This window comes from Gouania willdenowi, unplaced genomic scaffold (genome assembly GCF_900634775.1).
Source record: "Gouania willdenowi unplaced genomic scaffold, fGouWil2.1 scaffold_327_arrow_ctg1, whole genome shotgun sequence".
Classification (NCBI taxonomy): domain Eukaryota; kingdom Metazoa; phylum Chordata; class Actinopteri; order Blenniiformes; family Gobiesocidae; genus Gouania; species Gouania willdenowi.
The window spans coordinates 29,385-44,498 of NW_021145088.1; the positions used below are offsets into that span (position 1 = coordinate 29,385).

General features: G+C 40.3%; 1 protein-coding gene and 1 pseudogene across 1 annotated transcript; one reads left to right on the forward strand and one right to left on the reverse strand.

Annotated features, from left to right (window-relative positions):
* The first annotated feature begins 3,241 nt into the window (after nucleotides 1-3,241).
* Nucleotides 3,242-5,524, forward strand: LOC114459549 (uncharacterized; annotated as a pseudogene).
* Nucleotides 5,525-13,875: 8,351 nt separating this feature from the next.
* Nucleotides 13,876-14,648, reverse strand: LOC114459544 (protein canopy 4-like). The gene is made up of 2 exons (XM_028441756.1): nucleotides 14,454-14,648; nucleotides 13,876-14,302 (listed from the first exon to the last, which is right to left on the reverse strand). Exons 1-2 carry the CDS (start codon nucleotides 14,508-14,510, stop codon nucleotides 14,117-14,119), a joined length of 243 nt encoding a protein of 80 aa, XP_028297557.1. The 5' UTR covers nucleotides 14,511-14,648; the 3' UTR covers nucleotides 13,876-14,116.
* Nucleotides 14,649-15,114: the final 466 nt, after the last annotated feature.

Below are 15,114 nucleotides of genomic sequence, written 5' to 3' on the forward strand. Positions count from 1 at the left end.
TAAATTTATTAGTATTTTGTTTCCTTACAGGAGTTAAAAACTAATATTTTCTGAAATAATTAATTTATATTTCTAAAAAAACAAAATTTTAAAAAATTGATGTGGAAAACAGAATTAGGAAAAAAAACACATGCATTTTAAATGTATGAAATATTTTTAAAAATTGTAAAATCGAATCGAAATCACAATATCTGTCAGAAAAATCGCAATTAGGTTTTTTGTGAAAATGGTGCAGCACTAATTAAAATACAAAATGCATTGAAGCTGTGATTACACCGTTTAATTCTATCAGAGTAATGATGTTTATAACGTGGACCAAGTACAGTTGTGATGTATTAAAGGTCTGTGTTAATGGAGGGCTACATGTAACTACAGTGTCTAAGTGACACACACACATAAAACACACTTACTGCTCCATCAACTCTGTAGTGCTCACATGTATTAAATACAGACGCTCCACGAGTCCACAGACAAGTTGGTCTGTTTCTAGACAAGCGTGCACTGACTGCGTCGTTTACTCACGTCTTTATAACATCATGTTTGGTCAGATTTTTAGTGCATCACTAATTAATAATGTAATTATTACCAATACATTATTCAAAGGTCACTATTAACCTGAAAACCATAAACTACCTTTATCAGGTCTGTCTCTAGTTATATTAAATTCTAAGATAGATCTGTATAATGATAATAATCATCTTACTAGCACAAGCTAAAAATCTTTTCATAAATGATCTTTTTATGAATATAGAAAATGAGATGTTTCTTTTACTTCTTTTATCAATTAATTAATATAAATTAAATTTGTAATCACATTTAATTTGCAGAATACCATACGATATACTGGGTTCAAAACATTGACACGATAATTTTTAAATGAAAAAAAGGTTATATTTTAGTTGATTTCTTATTATTATCATATTTTAGTGTTTTTTCTAAATATATTTGGTGTAGTAGAGGTGTGTGTAGATGTGACCTAATAAAGACTGTCAGTTATTTTTATGCTACGAGAGTGATTTTTTAAAAAGAAGTCCTTGCTGATTAATGACAATATTTAAGGTTATTTAATCAATAAAAAGCATCAGAAAGTGTTTTATTATTATATTATTATTAATAATATCTTTGCTGTAGTAGATAGAGAGAGATATAATACAGACTGTCAGTTGTTTTCAGGCTATTACAGTAACTGTTAATCAAGTTATTGATAAGTTATAACAGTAAATGGCGGCCAGAAAGAAAATAGTAGCAGATTCCGCCCGTCACGTCCGCTTCTGGAAGGATTAATATATAGCGCCCTCTGCTGTTTAAAAAAAGTACTGCGATTCAATTTTCAGAGCATCGATGTGAACCGTGGTACCTATGAATCGATTTTTAACTGCCTTACGATTAATCGTTACATCCCTATTCATAATAGTTATTCATATAATAATAATTTGTGTAATTGTTATTCATATAATAATAATTTGTGTAATTGTTATTCATATAATAATAGTTGTGTAATTGTTATTCATATAATAATAGTTGTGTAATTGTTATTCATATAATAATAATTTGTTTAATAATTATTTATATAATATTATTAATAAAACTTAATAATATTAATTAATATTATTAAGAATTGGAGAAGAATGGACTGCCATTTGTGTATCTCCTGCATGGCCCCCCCTTCAGGCAGAGGACGGTCACGATCAGTGTCCTGCTTGCCTGGGCATTGACCACCGAAGAGAGGGGGTGTCCGGTAATCCGTGCATGAACTGCAGTTTTATGCCTCTGTTACGACTGTGGCCGTAATGAGAGCTGTTGTATCTGGTATTCTGTTTTGGAGGAGAGTGAGTGCTCTGTCGCCGTGTGGATCTTTGTCTGTCTCTTGTATTTTTCCAGAGTGAGTGCTGTGAGTGGATCTTCGTGTTCCAGGTGTTGCTGGCTGATTGGAGGAGACAAGCTGCACTGATTGATCCTCTACCTATAAAAGGCAGCATGCAGCTGACTTCGGGGGGGAACCTCTGACAGCAGCACACCGCGTTGTTCCCAGCCTCCAAAGACTGAGATCTTTTGGTTCGAATAATGACTTTATTCAGTTTCTCTGCCTTTGTTTTGTCTGTCAGTGATTTCTCTGGATCTCTAGAAAACGTGAGTGTTAGACTGGTCCTTAGTTGTGATCCTGTTTTTGTGCTTTATTGTTTTGTACCATATTGTTGAACCCTATAAACTGTAAATATACCTTATGTCTGTTGTTTAAATCATTTATTTGGGGACTGGGGACAAATTACTTCCGGCATAATATGGTTATGTACTTACCTCCTAGACGGGTGCATAACAGCCTCATGCACTGCGACTCTCCAGGTTGGCTGAGGCTGAGGGCACAATAGACCTGCCCTCTTCAGGTAGAGCCACCAGCGTTGCTAAGCGTGCCGGCACAGCGTCTGGCGATTCTCCTCGGAAGGTTGATGCTCTGGCTAATAAGGCCGATGCTCTCACCACCGAGTTTGCTCAGATTAAGGCCATCTTGCTTAACCTACAGACAGAGCCCGGTGCGGCAGCCTTCGCGGCTAACCCTGTTGCAGGTCCATCCCACCTTCAGGAGGAGGATGCGCTGTCCACGGCAGCATCATGTACACCGTTTGGTGACGCTGACGGGGATGGGCATGGGGAGCTTGCCTCACAGGCTTCTCATGCATTTTCAGAGGGTTCTAGTAGGACCTCTTCTCTAGGTTCAGAGTCCAGCCGTGGCACTGTGCAGCCGGCAATGCGCACGGCCTTGGCACGCCTTGGGTTGGATGAAGCCCCGGTCCCAACTCAAACGGCAAATGCTTTTTTCAGGCAGGCCCCCAACACCTCGGCCTTTGTAGTGCCTCCCTCTGACCCGTACATGGCGGAGTTCCACAGATGCTGGCCTGACTCGAGGGTTCTCTCGCATCATACAAGCGATGGCAGGGCTCTGGCAGCCATGCATGATGCTGGCAGCTATGGCTTGGAACAGCTAGCTCCAGTAGGGCCTGCCATTGCAGCCCTGATAGTTTCCCCAGATGAGGCTGTGAGACCGGATGCACGCTGCCCCCGGCCTCAGTGCAGATTGACTGACGATCTTCTGACTCGCAGTTATAACATTGCTGCCCGAATGGGGCGGTAAGGTAATTCTCTGTCACACCTGGTACTGGCTTTGTCGAGTACCTTGCAGGATTCCGGGGGGGAGCCTGCAGCTCAGTCCCTCAGCGATGCCTCATTGCAGACATTCGCATTTATGACCAGGGAGCTAGGCAGGCTAATGTCAACGATAACGCTGGCTCGGCGCCAGGTCTGGCTCGCACAGTCCCCTCTATCTGAGCCATGTCGCAGAACACTGTGTTCTCTTCCGGTTGTGCCGGGCCGGACCTTTGGCCCAGCTGCATTGCAGGCCTTGGAGCGTAGCGTGCAGGTTGGCCAAGCAAGGCAGCAGTTTGCCAGTTTGTGCCAGGCTCCCCCTGCCCCTCCTAGGCAGGGACATTTGGCAGGTATGGGTGCAGATCGCCCATACCTACGGCCGACTGATCGTCCGTCTGGGCAGCCCAGGGGCCTGCACATCACAGTGCCAGGAAATCGGCAACGCCGTGCAGCCACACGTCCATCTGCTCAGGGGCCAAGGGGGGCGGAACCTGAACCTCAGGGGCCGGTCGTCGGACTCTTTTCCCAAGAGCAGCTCCTTTGCTGGGAAGAGCAGACCACAGACCCTTGGGTGGTGTACACGCAATCCAGAGGTTACACATTACAGTTCCGACGCCGGCCCCCTACATTCAGCGGGATCAAACGCACTGTGGTCAGAGATCCCGTAAAATCCCTTGTGCTATGTCACGAGGTAGTCACCCTTCTGGGGAAGGGTGCCATCGAGCTCGTGGAACCGGAGGCTTGCCTCAGCGGGTTTTACTCCACTTATTTTCTTGTGCCCAAAAAAGAGGGCGGATTTCGCCCGATCCTGGACTTGAGGGGGTTGAACCGGTTTCTCAAAGTTCTCCCCTTTCATATGCTGCGTGTAGCAGATGTCCTTCGGACTGTCTCAGCAGGAGACTGGCTGGTGACGGTGGATCTGAAAGACGCTTACTTTTATGTTCCCATTGCCCCTCATCACAGACCGTTCCTTCGTTTCATGTTCATGGACAAGGTTTATCAGTTCAGGGTTCTGCCGTTTGGGCTATCCCTGGCCCCTCGAATATTTACCCGGTGTGTGGCAGCTGCTCTGTCACCGTTACAGGCCAGCGGAGTTTCAATACTCCCCTATCTGGACGACTGGCTCGTCATTTCCCCGACTCGGGAGCAGGTGTTGAGGGACACTACTGCTCTGTTCAGTCACATAGGCAATCTAGGCCTCAAGGTGAATTATGCCAAGAGCAACCTCGTACCCAGCCAGGTGGTGAGGTACTTGGGGCTTGTGCTGGATTCATCAGTCATGCGGGCCTCCCTCTCTCCAGAGCGAGTCTCCGCCATCCTAGGCCTTCTACGGCGTTTCCAGCATGGCGCCCTCCTGCAGTATGGCCTGGTCCTGCGACTCATGGGGATGTTGGCCTCGGCATCCATGGTCATAGCACTGGGGCTTCTAACACTGCGCCCGTTTCAGGTTTGGATGAACAGCCTGCATTTAGACCCCAGCCGCCACCGGCACAAGGTGGTCAGGGTGTCTGCCCAGTGTCTCCTTACCCTCCGACCCTGGAGGAGGGAATACTTAATGTCGGGTGTACCCATGGGGAGGGTAGCCTCCCGCCGGGAGGTTGTCAAGACCGACGCCTCTCTTATGGGTTGGGGTGCTGTGTGGCAGTCCAGGACTGTCAGGGGCCTGTGGAGTGCCCAGCAGAAGTGGCAGCACATAAATGTGTTGGAACTTCAGGCTGTATTCCTGGCGCTCAGGCACTTTCTCCCTGTTCTGAAAGATCGGCATGTTCTCGTCCGGTCAGACAATACCTCAGCTGTGTACCACATCAACCACCAGGGCGGCACCAGATTTCTGACGTGTCTGCGGGTGGCACACCGGCTTCTCATGTGGGCTTACCCCAACTTCCTGAGCCTCCGGGCAATGCATGTTCCTGGTCTCGGGAACACTGCCGCGGATCTCCTCTCCCGTCAGAAGCCTCCATCCGGGGAGTGGAGACTTCACCCAGAGGTGGTGGCTGTGATATGGGCCACGTTTGGCAGAGCAGCAGTGGACCTCTTTGCCTCAGAGGCGACGACTCACTGCCCTCTCTGGTTCTCTCTGAAAGAAAAGACCAGCCCCCTCGGGCGGGACGCCCTGGTGCATACCTGGCCAGACGGCCTACTTTATGCATTTTCTCCACTCCCCCTCACACCAGCAACGCTTCACAGGGCCCAGCAGGGTGGTCTCCCCCTGCTTGTGGTTGCCCCATGCTGACCAGGAAGACCATGGTTCCCGCTGTTGCTCAAACTCCTGCGGGGGACACCGTGGCGTCTTCCGGAGAGGAAAGACCTCCTGTCTCAGGACAACGGCCGCATATGGCACCCGAGTCCGGGTCGTCTGAGGCTGTTCTTGTGGCCCTTATAGTCGTGGACCCACTTTTGGCGTCCTGCGATAGGGCGGTTGCCGACACAATTTTGAACTGTCGAGCACCATCCACCAGGGCGCTTTACGCTAACAGGTGGAGGCTATTTGTGGAGTGGTGTCACACTCACAACGACGTGCCGGGAGCATGTTCAGTGGTGGCAATACTGCGTTTCCTGCAGTTAGTTTTTGACAAAAACAGGACTACTTCCACCCTCAGGGTGTATGTGGCTGCTATCTCGGCCAATCATACAAAGGTGGATGGCCAGACAGTGGGATCACATTATCTGGTCAAGCAGTTTTTGAAAGGGACTCAGAGACTCAGACCATGTCGGGTCTATGGGTCACCATCATGGGACTTGCAAGTTGATCTTCAGTCCCTTTCCCAGCCACCTTTTGAGCCGCTGGGACACACTGATTTGAAGTGGCTGTCTCTCAAGACGGCCTTTCTTCTTGCTGTGGCAACGGCGAAACGTGTGGGGGAGATGCATGCGCTGTCAGTGAGCCAGGCATGTCTCCGCTGGAAGGCTGATGGCTCAAGCCAAATCCTTCGTTTTTGCCCAAGCGGCTGCCCCCTCATCATGTGAACCAGCCTATTAAGTTGGCTGCCTTCAGTCCTTCGGGCTCCTCTGGGGGGAATGGCGAGCCATCAACACTGTTGTGCCCCGTGTGGGCGCTTAAGGCTTACATAGAGGCGACAGCTAGCCTACGAACGACAGACTGCCTTTTCGTCTGCCATGGAGGCTGTAGAAAGGGAATCGCACTTTCGAAACAGAGACTCTCTCACTGGGTGGTGGAGGTCATTCAGTATGCCTATAGTGCACTGAACATCCCGGTGCCTCAGGGCATAAAGTGCCATTCTACTAGAGGCATGGCCGCGTCATGGGCCGCCTTGAGGGGCGTTCTCCTGCAGGACATCTGTGTTGCAGCTACCTGGTCCTCATCATGCACTTTTGGACGTTTCTACAGGGTGAACGTTGCTGGTGTCCAGCCTATGGCAATGGCCATGCTGTCCACAGCTTCAGGCCTTGAGTAGGTGAGGATTCTTTCGTGACCTTTTTAGTATAAGTCATCCAGTGCTTAAGAACCACCTCTGGCGGTGAGTAAGGATGAAATAGAACGAGAGTTACGTACTGTATGTAACTACGGTTCTATGAATCCTGGATGACCGCTAGATATATATATATATATATATATATACAAATATATACAAATAATCCTGACAAATAACACATGTTAAAATGTGTTGAACCAACAGGGAACAAGTAATAGAACATTTCATAATAAATCAAAAACTAAATTAAACTCATTATCTAAATTTAAAAAAAACCCAAAAAAACAAATGTAAAAAGTGCAGTAGAAAACCAAAAAAAAAAGAAATAAATTCAGTACAAGTATAAATGAACTAACAGTAGAGATGTAACGATTAATCATAAGGCAGTTAAAAATCGATTCATAGGTATCACGGTTGATATCGATTTTCTGAAAATTGAATCGCAGTGCTCTTTTTAACCAGCAGAGGGCGCTATCCACAAGTGTAGGCGGCGGGCGGAGTCTGCTACTACTTTCTTTCTGGCCGCCTTCTACTCTTAAATATGTTTATAAATGATTCATTACCCCTTTAGCACCGAAAGAATATCTGTAATATTACTTGAATATCTGTAAAAGTCACGTTTTTCTATTAGCTCTGTCTGCTAGCATAGCTTCTCTTATTCACTGCAAGATATCTGCATGCCAACCGACCACTGTGTTTGGACCAGCGCCCTCTGCTGGTCCAAACAAATATGACGTAAATCAGTGTAATCACGTTTTTTTTTTTTTTTTTTTAAAAGTCCAATTGTTAAGGCACAAAATACATTTTCAGTTGCACTTTCAAAAAGAAAAAACTGTAATGCAGTTTTGCATTGTTTATTATAGAACCAGAAATTAAATTAATAGGCTTCATTTTCATTTGTATTATTCCTTTATTTATTTCATTCAAGATTTATTTTTAGTTAACCTGCATTGTTTTAAATAGTTTATCAAGGAATTCTTTTGACAATGAAAAATAAAAGGAAAATAATACAGTATTTTCTAGTTTTTTTCACAAAATTTTTTTTGTCTACAGTCCCATTTTGTAAAATAAATCGTGAGAGAATCGTATCGTGAACCCAGTATTGTGAATCGAATTGTATCGGGAGTTGAGTGAATCGTTACATCTCTAACTAACAGGGAATAAGTATCATCATGTTTCATAATGCAAGTATATTTCATAATTAAATCAAAACTGAAAAACTAAATGAAATGATTTACCTGCATAAAAAAACAAATGTAAAAGTACAGCAGTCCAAATATTCAGGAAACAACAACACTTTGTTTGCAATATGTGTCAAAAAGCTTAAGAAAACAAAAAAGTAAATAAATGTTTTAAAACAGCTAATAAAAGTTTGTTTCTGGTTCTTCTCCACTTCACATGCGTAAATCATTGTTTGCATTTTAGTTCCACGTTACATTTTGATCCCAGTCACATACTGTATCTAATGTAGTCTTAATTTAATGTTCTTTTCATTTCTGATACATTTTAGGATTCTAAATTTGCCTAGTAATGATCTTTATTGCTGATGAAGAAAGGGTTTTTAAGAAGATTGACATGAAATGGAAAATGTCAACCTGTCATGTCTCTATTCTCTACCACAGTGATTCTCAACTGGTGCGTCGGGACCCAAAAGTGGGTCGCGAACCTGTATTGGGTGGGTCGCGGACAGCTGGTCAAAAATAAATAAAAAGGATTTGTCTTTTAATTTGAAAGAAACTTTTCTTTTGACAGGCATGCTGTGAAATGCATGTTGGTTGCACAGGAAAATATATAGATGTATGTTTTAAAAAAGATTATATATGTGTGCTTTCAACAGCTGTTTTTGAAAAACTAAATTTGGTTGGTTGAATTCTAAAATTTAATGACTGCTCTACCACACACTTTGAGAAGCACTGCTCTACTAACAGGCCTGTCTCTCCTTAAATGTACAAACGTTTCTTTAGAATTGGGGCTCAATTTGGGAGAAAGTTGCAAATCTGTAACGCATATGGTTGAGTTGTTATGAAATGTTATAAATTTGAACTTTAGACAAGTAGAAGAAGAATGTATGTATGCATCAGGTGCTGGCCCGGCCCGTCTGTCCATGTGACCCCTGAGCCAAAAAGTTTGCCCATCCCTGCTCTACACCATGGCACTAGCATTGAGATGGCAGAAAGCAAAAGTAACCAATAAATAATGTAAATACAGTACACTGACTAAAATGAAACATATATGATAAAATAACTCATAGCTTTCATGTTTTTCATGATGTCAATCACTGAAGCCTCTGAGTTTCCTGGTTCTACCCCTTGGCCATGTTTGCAGTTTTTTATTTATGTTATTATATTTTATTTTGAAATGTAACCAGCAATGGCTTGTTTTAAGGTTCACTAGGATTTAACTTAAGTGAAAACAATTGTTATAATTTATTTATTTATTTAATTGTATTTGTTTTGTGTCTGTTAAAACTGTATTTCAAGATTGTGTCTTTTTGTAAGACTCTACATTTAATTATTGTTAATAAATGCTTATAATATCACATAAGTCATTATTTCACAATTCCTCTCATCTTTTAACATTTTTTTTTTTTTTTTACAAAAACACGGTGGGCTTCACTACCCCAGACTTAGCACGTTTTCTGGGGCAAACCCTGGGTCAGGACCCAAAAGTGGGTCGTGGACAGCTGATCAAAATAAATAAATACTTAAGTTAATGTTGGACTTGTCTTTTATTTTGAAAGAAACTTTTCTTTTCATAGGCATGCTGTGAAATGCATGTTGCACAGGAAAATATATAGATTTATATTTTTAAAAATATTATACATATGTGTTGTTGGCAGCTATTTTTGAAAAACTACATTTGGTTGGTTGAGTTCTAAAAAAAAAAAAAAAAATGGGTCACAATTTATCGACCGTGACAAAATGTGGGTCCCAGGGTGAGACCAGTTGAGAACCCCTGGTTTACAGAATAATAGATGAAATTACTATTTATTTACAGTATTGGTTATTTACACACTTTAAATAAAATACAAATGAATAAACAGTATTTTTGTTAATCTCTTCTGTAGTACTTAGAGGTTGTTGTTCTCAGGGTACTACAGTTTTTTTTTAAGTTATTACTAATTAATGACATTAATACTGTATATTTATGAAAACATAAATCAGATAAAGTAACTGTATTAACTATATTTGCTATAGTAAATAGAGAGCCCTAATAAAGACTGTCCACAGGGTTATTGGTGTTATTGTTGACGCTTCCTTTGGGGGTGTGACTTTGTAGACGGTCCCTGCCCACTCCTTAGCTCATTAACATAAAGTGTGTTTTTCTGTAGTTTGTTCTCTGTGTTCCACTGAGTACACACAGGTTGTTCCACCTTTACATCGTCACATATTGATAGAGAAATGTGAGTGTGAATGAAGTGGGTCACCAGTTAAACTAGTCTCCAGTGTGTGTGTAACAGCGGATGAATGTGGTGAGTGAGTGAGTGAATGAATGGAAACACACGGAGTGTTCTAACCTCTTCCTTCACAGAGCACACATCTGAAAACTCCTCCGTTTCTTCTTCTCCGCTTTTCTCCATCTTTGGAGCAAACATTCCGTCCCACACATGGTCGGGATGACGAAGCTCCTCCAGCACAGCTTTCCTCCTGCAGCCTTCATCATCATCATCATCATCACTGTCCGTCTTACTCATACTCAGCTTCACTTCCCTCAATAATATTTGTTCCTTTTCCTCTTCTTCTTCTAGTTTAACGGTAGTCATCATCCAGCTCTGTCCGTCCTCCATTTCACTGCTTTGTTCCTGACTCTAGCTGGTTGCCAGATACAACCGACGATTCCCCGCATGAAATATGTTGAATATCCACAGAAATGCCCCAAAAACCATCCGTTCATCATCCAAATAAAACATAAATATCACCTTTAACCAACGTTAAACTGTTTGATCACTAAGTTAGTTATTTTATAATCTCACAATCAGCGGGAAAATACTCAACCTGGCAACCACTCAACTGTTGCGCTGACGTCACAATCAACTTTTTATAGAATAAATGTGTTTAATGGTGATTTAAGAGTGAATAAAGTAGTTACAGACTGAAGGATTTGGTCTGTGGATGATTTAATAAATTTCAGAGGAAATTTGTTGATTTATTTATGATTAAATTATGTTTGGTTTGTTCTCAGAAACAATAGATATTGTAGATTAATATTGTACAAGCATTGACAGTAAAATCACTGTAGATCACATTAAATCTACAGTTGCTTTTACCTTATTTTTTAAAAGAATATGTTTTATTACTTATTTTTTAAGGAAAGTAAACTATTTAAAGCATTGAAAAATAATCCTTTTCTTCTTCCTTTGAAAATAAATTGTATTTTAAAAGTTATTCCCTCTTTTTGTACATATAAATACACAAATATGTTATGGATTTATGAAGTTTTTTTTTTTTAGTAAAACACAAATGTAGATATTTTAAAATGAAGCTGTTTTTACATTTTCTAAATGAGTTGAAAATGTTTATAAACTATGTAAAATGTGTCTGTTCTAAACATTTTGTTAAATTAATTATTTTAGTTTTAAGTTTAGTTTTTTCTGTTTCTATCATGATTGTCAATGTTGTGTATTGTCTTTTGATCAGTCTGTACAGTCTACATTCATATACAAACATCACACCAATCCACTTATCCAAGCAGCAATAATAATAATAATAATAATAATAATAACAGGGGTACATTACAACTTTCTCTTCTGTTTTGTAATGTTTTCAATGACTTCAACACATTTTTAAGATCAATTTTAAAAGCTTTAACATTTGGGATAATTTTAAAAAACTACATTTATGTATCAAATGTTTTCCAAATATCATCAAATTGCTACATATAAATTCCACATCCTTGTCCTTCAAAATAAAAGCAAATGTAACCAAATGCTAATCAAAGCCAGGTATCACAGTGTGTGTGAGCAGCCAATCATCAACTCTTTCCTAAAACCTCTTCACCACAGAACAGGAAAAAAAGACGTGTTGTTGACTTTCATTATTAGTTTGACTAAACATGCAGCTGTAATCATCCATATTAAACCTAATCATTAAAAAGATATTTACATGGATAAACATCATTCATTGTTTTAAAATTAATCTATTTCATTTTAGGAAATAAAGGAAATTATAAATATTTGTCATAATTTTGATAATATCTGTTTTCTAACAGTTTGAAGATAATATTTGTCTTGAAGATGAAAACATTGTTTAATAAATAACAGTGTCTAAAAACAATAACTTCCAAAGAAGAGTTTATTGATCTTTGTGGATACTGATGAATACTGTAATATTCCTTTAATGAAATGAATCAAGGCAATAGGAATAGCCCTGACTACTAATGAATGTTGTTTCTGAGAACATTTATCTTTAAAATCACAATGATTGTAAATATTACCATTGTCATCCATTAAATGTATTATTGTCCCTTTTCAATCCAGTCTTTAAAGAATAAAGTTTTCCTCTTGTATAAAATACAGCTGTTATTCCAGATTGTAGCTTTATGTGGACTGAAGTGGTGCTTCTAAAGCATTTTATAATATAATAACACCTGCATATGATCATGTGATCACTTAAAGGATGAAAATCACAAGATGTTTGAATGTTTTTTACATGATGATCTTTTTAATGACGTCCTTTCTGTTGCAGACAAGGAGAGCTGAGGTAAAGGTAGCACTGCCTTGGGCCACAGTGTTTTAAGTGGGAGCCTCTGTCATCAACATCTGTGACAAACACCTACAACATGAGACATGTCCCCAGATAAATGATGGACAGTTGTTGATATGAAATATTTACAAATAAATGTATTTTGTCAAAATTCTTGTTAGTTTTCATTTGTAATTTGTGGTTGATTAAAACTAGCATTAGGAGGCCACAGTGCAGGGAGAGCTGCTGGTATGGAGGTGATGACATCATTCTGAAGGTAGAAATCAACGTTAAAACAGGACAAAGTCATATTAAAAAAGGACATGTTTTTCTTCCCAGAACGCATCATGTCACTAAAATCTCACTCGTCATTGTGTGAAACTTGGCAGCCTGTGAATACTGGTGGATTTATTTAATAAATATCATTCTGGATGATAAAACCTCCATGGAGGTTCAGAGAGGGATTTGAAAGTGAAGGAGCCACTGGGAGAATGTAGAAAGTTCTTCTGATCTAGACCTCATCATTTCCTCGTCTCCACAGACAACAGACAGAATAAAGCTCAGTCAGCATTAGACGATGTGATGTAAACTTTCACTGTCATTTATTGAAGTGTATATAATGATTATTTAATATTCTGTAAACCTTGAGTTTTTTTCTTTCTTTTTCATTTCTAGATGTTTCTCATTGTTTCAATGAATGACAGATTTTAAGAAGGTAGACATGAGATTTTTCAAGGACAGATTGTAATAAGACATGATAAAGGGGAGTGACTTCAGTCTTCAAATATTTGTTATAAAGAGATACATTTAGTTTTAAACCTTATGGACAATAACAACTTATTTATTTACTATATTATATTTTGCCGTTACAAAGTAGATTCACGAAAACATTGAGTACTTTGTGTATGTTGAGGTCAGTCCAAATGTCCTCTTTTTAAAAGTCAAAATATGCTAACTGCTCCAGTTCTCTCTCAGGATGGACTTTCAGGACTTCTGTTACTTCTTCACAGACGTGGTGGTTTGTCGCCTGGTGGAAAAAACTCAGCTGTGGCTGCGCCGTCACTGGAAAGAAACCCAGTGCTTTGGAGAGTGGACTCCAGCTCCCAGAGACCCTGGAGCAGCTCCAGGGGCCACCCGTCACATGACCTGTGCACTCAGTGTGGATAATAAAAACAAACCAACACCTGTGGGGACACAGTGGCGAGGGAACAGGAAGGAAGCTCGCCTCGGAGAGAGTCAACTGGGAGGAGCTAAACTGGTTAAAACTTACAAATTAGAGCAGCCAAAACAGACAGAAAAAGTGGTAAAAAGGTTTCAAAGTGTCAATATTGGAACAATTGGTTTAAACTGGCAAATGATGGGCATGACAAATCATGAATGTGGTTAAATTGAAGAAAAAAAAAATGAGCATGAAATATGGTGAAAAGAGGTTAAAAGTGACAATAATGGGTCAACATATGCAACATTAGGTGGTAAAAATGATGGAAAGAGTTTATAAGTGCTGAAAACGTCTTGAAAGTGGAAAAAATGTACAGAAAAGACATTGAAATTTGATGAAGAAGTGTCAGAAATGGGAGCAATGTAGCAAAAATGCATTAAAAGGAGCAAAACTATGGCAAGAAAAAGTGATGAAAACGAGTTAAAATATGGCAAGTTTGGTGTAGTTGCAGAAAAAAATGGTAAAATATAAGCAAAAATGGGCTCAAATTGTTCAGAAAATATTCTGGCGACCACTTCCCAGTGTCTCGGTTGAGAACCCCTGGTATCTCAAGGGTTTTTCTGTCTTTTTTTTAAGTTGGTACATTTAGCACCTCCTGTGGTTCTAATCAGGAACTGCTGCACTAAGGAGACTTGGTAAGTTTAACTCTCAAATACGGTGCTTTTTTGATTCCACTCTGCATTGTCTGCTCTTTCTTTATATTTGTCACTTTGCTCTGACGTCTTCAGGATGTGCTTCTCACACAGGAAGTTCTCCAGCCTCTGGTCCTGGTGATGGAAGTACCAGTCCTCCACTACGTCCTCGTACTGCTCCAGCATGGTCTCACACTGAACACACACCCACACACACAACTGCATTAGTAAACACATGTTATTTAGAACACTAAACTATTACCTATTATGAATGACTCTTGTGTTGATTTAACTTTTAACAAAAACAAATAAATGTCGTCTAAAAGTTTTAAATGATCAGGTCCACCTGTTTCTTCATGTCGGTGACCTCTGCAGACGGTTGGTCCCACAGCTCGTACGGCATTCCCAGGTCCACTTTCACTTATTACCCACCAGGTTTTTTAGTGTGGTCATGGTCTGACTGGTTCCCTGTAGTCACACCAACAAAACACTGACTTCCTGCTTGGGTCACGTGATCAGCTTTAAAGGGATCGTCCACTTTTTTTTTTTTTACAAGTTAGGTCTAAAATGATTGAAATGTACTATTAGAAGATCTATACCAAACAAAACTTATTATTATGCACCAAATTTATTTTATTAACTTTTAAAAATGGGACTATTTTACCGTTTAAGAACCTGTGTTCCACCCTCTTGAAATCAGGTGATTGATGATGTCACACGGCCCCACTGCCTGTAAACATCCTATTGGAGTGAAGCATTCAGCCTGCTTTTTAGATCATTGAGCAGCTTTTTCAAAAAATGCCAACTCATGCTGCTTTTAGTTTCTCTAAATCAGGGGTCACCAACATGGGGAGCCCACATGGACCATAAGAAAATAAAAAACCCATAATTAAACAAAAATGGATGAAAAAAAAAGAAAGATACAATTAAAAGGAAGATATAAGTTGTACTGTGAGAAAACAAAATAAATACCAATAAAAAAGAAAACTATAATTAAACAAAAATAT

Bases quoted from the DNA above. Each gene is read 5' to 3' on its own strand.
- LOC114459544 (XM_028441756.1), bottom strand. From the start codon at position 14,510: ATGCCGTACGAGCTGTGGGACCAACCGTCTGCAGAGGTCACCGACATG. The intron at 14,303-14,453 runs GTGGACCTGATC...GTGTGTGTTCAG, and splicing joins TCACCGACATGAAGAAACAG to TGTGAGACCATGCTGGAGCA.